The sequence below is a fragment of the Echiichthys vipera genome, assembly GCF_963691815.1.
Source record: "Echiichthys vipera genome assembly, chromosome: 21".
Lineage (NCBI taxonomy): Eukaryota > Metazoa > Chordata > Actinopteri > Perciformes > Trachinidae > Echiichthys > Echiichthys vipera.
The window spans coordinates 10,227,281-10,231,249 of NC_139846.1; the positions used below are offsets into that span (position 1 = coordinate 10,227,281).

Genomic DNA, 3,969 nt, shown 5'->3' on the forward strand with positions numbered 1-3,969 from the left:
TCTGATGGCAACGGATTGCACTGCATTTTATTTAGGGGTATCAGAGTAGAGAGGTTGAACACAAATGCACACCACACTTTTCAGATTTGTATTTGCTTAAATTTTTGTAAACCATGTATCATTTTCATTCCACTTCACATTTGTGTTGATCTATCACATTAAATACATTTAAGTTTGTGGTTGTAAAGTGACAAAATGTGAAAAAGTTCAAGGGGCATGAATACTTTTCCATGGCACTGTAGGTGATCATGATATTTGGGCAGTTTCTCTTCATGCAACAAAACAATTACGCTTAGTTTTCATTTTCACTCTTAGAGAAAGAATTCAGCCGTTTCTTGTCGGCACACGAATGAGTTTAGTGAGGAGGGAGGATGGTCTTGTCAAGACTTGACAAGCATCCGATGAAGGAGTAAGGGTGCACAGACATTCTGGCTATGCCAAAGAAAAAAATAAAGACAGATTCACGCAACTTATTTCAGTTGTCATTTATGGAAGGGAAACAGTCAGCAAAATACAACTTGATAGAGGGCTTTATTTAAAAAGTTTCTTATAAAATGTAAAAATTCAGCTAAAACCGATTACATGATTTGCAAAGTCTTATCCCTTAGAGCTTCCAAGGTGCTGCCACTTCACATCTTTACATGAGAGAAAAAACATTTTACAACATATTCGATTTTTCTTCTCATTATAGATGTGTACATTTGGCAATACTGAAAGTTCACAACAAACAAGAGTGGATAGTTATTGCTTTGGTTTGTTTAAAAACGGGTTTACTGGAGAGTTGAGACATGCGGCACGGTGATCTAGCTGATGGAAGAGGGTGAAAAGGAATATGCTGGTGTGGTTCTTTAATCGTCCTTATCCTTGGCACCATGCTTTAGGATGCGTGTGAACTCCACGTAGTTGAAGTTGCTTTTCTTGTCGATGGGGGCCTCCCTGAAGAGCTCGTCAACCTCCTCATCTGTAAACCGGTCACCCATTGTTGTGAGCAGCTCTCTGAGGTAATCTTCCTGGATGAAACCTGAGGGGAAAACAGTCAAGTCAGATAAGGCTAAGATGGCCTGAAACCACATCATTTCCTGAGAATGTTCTTTTGCTTGCAATGATAGCAAATTGAAAAACCATTTGTCTTAAAGCCTGATTTTTTTTAAAGCAAGGCAACTTTATTTACAGAAATACCTTTCAAATCAAGAATTGGAAAAGAGTCAACTCTTAACATTCTTTTGTGCCCATCATAAGAAAATACATTGCAGCAGGAACTTACCTGTCCCTTCCTCATCGAAGCAAGCAAAAGCATTTCTGATCACATCCTCAGGGTCCGTGCCATTGAGTTTCTCCCCAAACATGGTGAGGAACATGGTGAAATTAATGGGTCCAGGAGCTTCCATCATCATGGCCTCCAGGTACTCATCAGTTGGATTTTTCCCTATAAAAAGAAAACAGTATCATGCACATAGTCGGAATAGTTTAAACCATAGAAGTGACAACAACTGATGATTAAAACATGTTTGCTTGTAGAACTAGTTATCAAACAGTGAAGGTACACACCCACATAGTGAAGTGCAGAACTGCTGACAGCCATGTTGGCACATCCTGATAAAAAACAACAAAAAAAACAAAACAACAAAGAGACTCCATTACTCACCAAGTGAAGCCAGCATATCATGAAGGTCCTCTTTGTCCACAAACCCATCACGGTTCTGGTCAATCATGTTGAAGGCCTCCTTGAACTCCTGAATCTGAGACTGGTCAAACATGGCGAAGACATTGGAAGTGGCGCGCTGAGGGCGCTTCTTCGTGGTCTTTCCCTTTGCTCTTTTGCTAGACATTTTGACTGTTCTTTTTTTACCTGTGGAAATACATGCATGTTTTTAAGTACACATCCTGCAGCCAAGGCATTATCATGGCCAGCAGCTGGCTGATTAGGGAAGACAAACATTAGCATATGTCAGTGTGAACAGACAGCAGCAACAGCAAACAAGTAAAAAGATGAACACAGCTCTGATAAAGACAAAAGGTGACACACGGGGAGACAATCTGATCAAAGGTAACATGGATCATGCTGGTACTCAATAAGAGTTTGTCATTCATGCCTCCAACCAGGTGGCAGTGTATTTCAATTCTCTGGCAATGATTCCCCAGCGTGGTGTCCCTCACTGAGCTATAAATGGAAATGTTGGTCATCTTTCTAGGTTGAGCAGCTCACTGCCTTCACTGAGGGCAGGAGAATTACTGATGTGAGGACACATGCCCTTATCAGGCAATGTCTTGAATAGAGACATACACCTACATTCCCAGCTTTGTTGACAGATGCTAATGTCTTTTCACTGGGTGTTTATGGAAAATTCGACAGCAATTGCTTTGTAGAGCTTCACCTTGTTTTAAGAGAGTCAAAGTAGTGACATGGCTAGATATTATCTAGGAGACTATCTAAGGCTCCATGAATGTTCAGTGATACAAGCTGTAATGTTCCAGAGTCAGGGCTGCAACTATATACGGTTTCATTTCTATAAACGGAAATGTTGATTGCTTTAATACTTAATCATTTTGTGTATAAACTAACATACATAAGTTCCCAAAACGACACATTTAAATTGCTTCTTACAATAGCAGAGGGAAAGAAACACTGGGCAATTCACACTCAAATGAAAAGCAGCAAATTCTTACATCGTAGAGGCTGACCACAACAAATAATTGCTTGAAAAAATATTTAACTTTACTGTACCATGTAAGTCAGGTTTATTTACATGCCCCAATGGGGCAACCATTGTCAAGACAGTAAAAGTGCGTTAACAAATAAAAGCAGTGGACACGACTTATGCTTGGTCATAAACAAGAGAAATTAGTTTTTTAAATATTGACATTTAAAAATCATAATTTCTAAAACTGTAACGTTAAATGTACTAAGCACTAATTATCGTGTTTAAAGTTGCCATCAAACTAAGGACATATGTGTTCCCTATTAAGAACTAAAAGAAAAAAGGTCATGGGGACATTTGCATTTGTTTGTGTTGCGCAGTTTGAAACCATACAAACCAAATAGACGCCAAACTTCAAACAAGGCCAACTTATGCCCACGTTAATTTGTTTTAAGACATGTCCTTAATCATAATTCACGGAATATTAAGTACGTACTTGGTCTTTTAATGGTTTGCGGCCTACCTTGGGCCATATTACCGTAAATAATTCGTGAGCGCACAGCTGTTTGAACGTTGGCCCACTACAAACACAGAGCGGCCACTAAAGTTACCCAATATACAGGGGAAAAAACCATTTAGTTAACTATTTAGTTATTCTCAAATATAAAACACCAATTTGTTATCACGTCTGCTGTCGAGCCATTAGCCGCGCAGCTAATAGTCAACCGTGTTTTCAGTGCAAAAGTGGCACGATAGCACGTTATTCAGATATATTTACGTTACTCCCATTGTCGTCAGCGTGGTGGCATCCTGGCAGCAAAGCATTTAATAGTATAACTAACTCCGATATACAGGAAAAACGGTTAAAACACAGCCTTACCTGACAACAAACCCAAAACTCAACAGCTAGCCCGATGCTGCTCTTTTTCTCAACCACCGCCCTTCACTTCCTGATATGCTGTTGGGTTCCGTACAGAACATGCGGAACAAACCAACTGACGAAAATAGGGGTGGAGCATTAACGATTAAAACAGTTTAGATGCTCTTGAAAATAAATCTTATGTTATTTCGCCATTAATAGCACAAGTGACCAATTTCTACCAAACCTTATTCGAAAGCCGATCCTAATGTTTCATTATTAGAGTTTCTAAAATACGCAATGAGCTTTCACCCCCCCGGCTGAGTAAATGTGACTTCCACAAACACTCCCTTGCCTGCGTTGACATTCCTGGATATGTCCTTTTAAGGGAAGAAAGAAGCATCATCCTTTGTGCAATTAAGGCAAGGGAAAACTTCACTGACGCCCTTTGGGCAACAACACGGGCGTTTC

The 3,969-nt window shown here is 39.7% G+C and overlaps 1 protein-coding gene across 1 annotated transcript; it reads right to left on the bottom strand.

Moving 5' to 3' along the window:
* Positions 1 to 470: 470 nt before the first annotated feature.
* Positions 471 to 3,592, bottom strand: myl12.1 (myosin, light chain 12-1). Its single transcript, XM_083936173.1, has 4 exons — positions 3,520 to 3,592; positions 1,646 to 1,849; positions 1,265 to 1,426; positions 471 to 1,021 (listed from the first exon to the last, which is right to left on the bottom strand). Exons 2-4 carry the CDS (start codon positions 1,827 to 1,829, stop codon positions 849 to 851), a joined length of 519 nt encoding a protein of 172 aa, XP_083792299.1. The 5' UTR covers positions 1,830 to 1,849; positions 3,520 to 3,592; the 3' UTR covers positions 471 to 848.
* Positions 3,593 to 3,969: the final 377 nt, after the last annotated feature.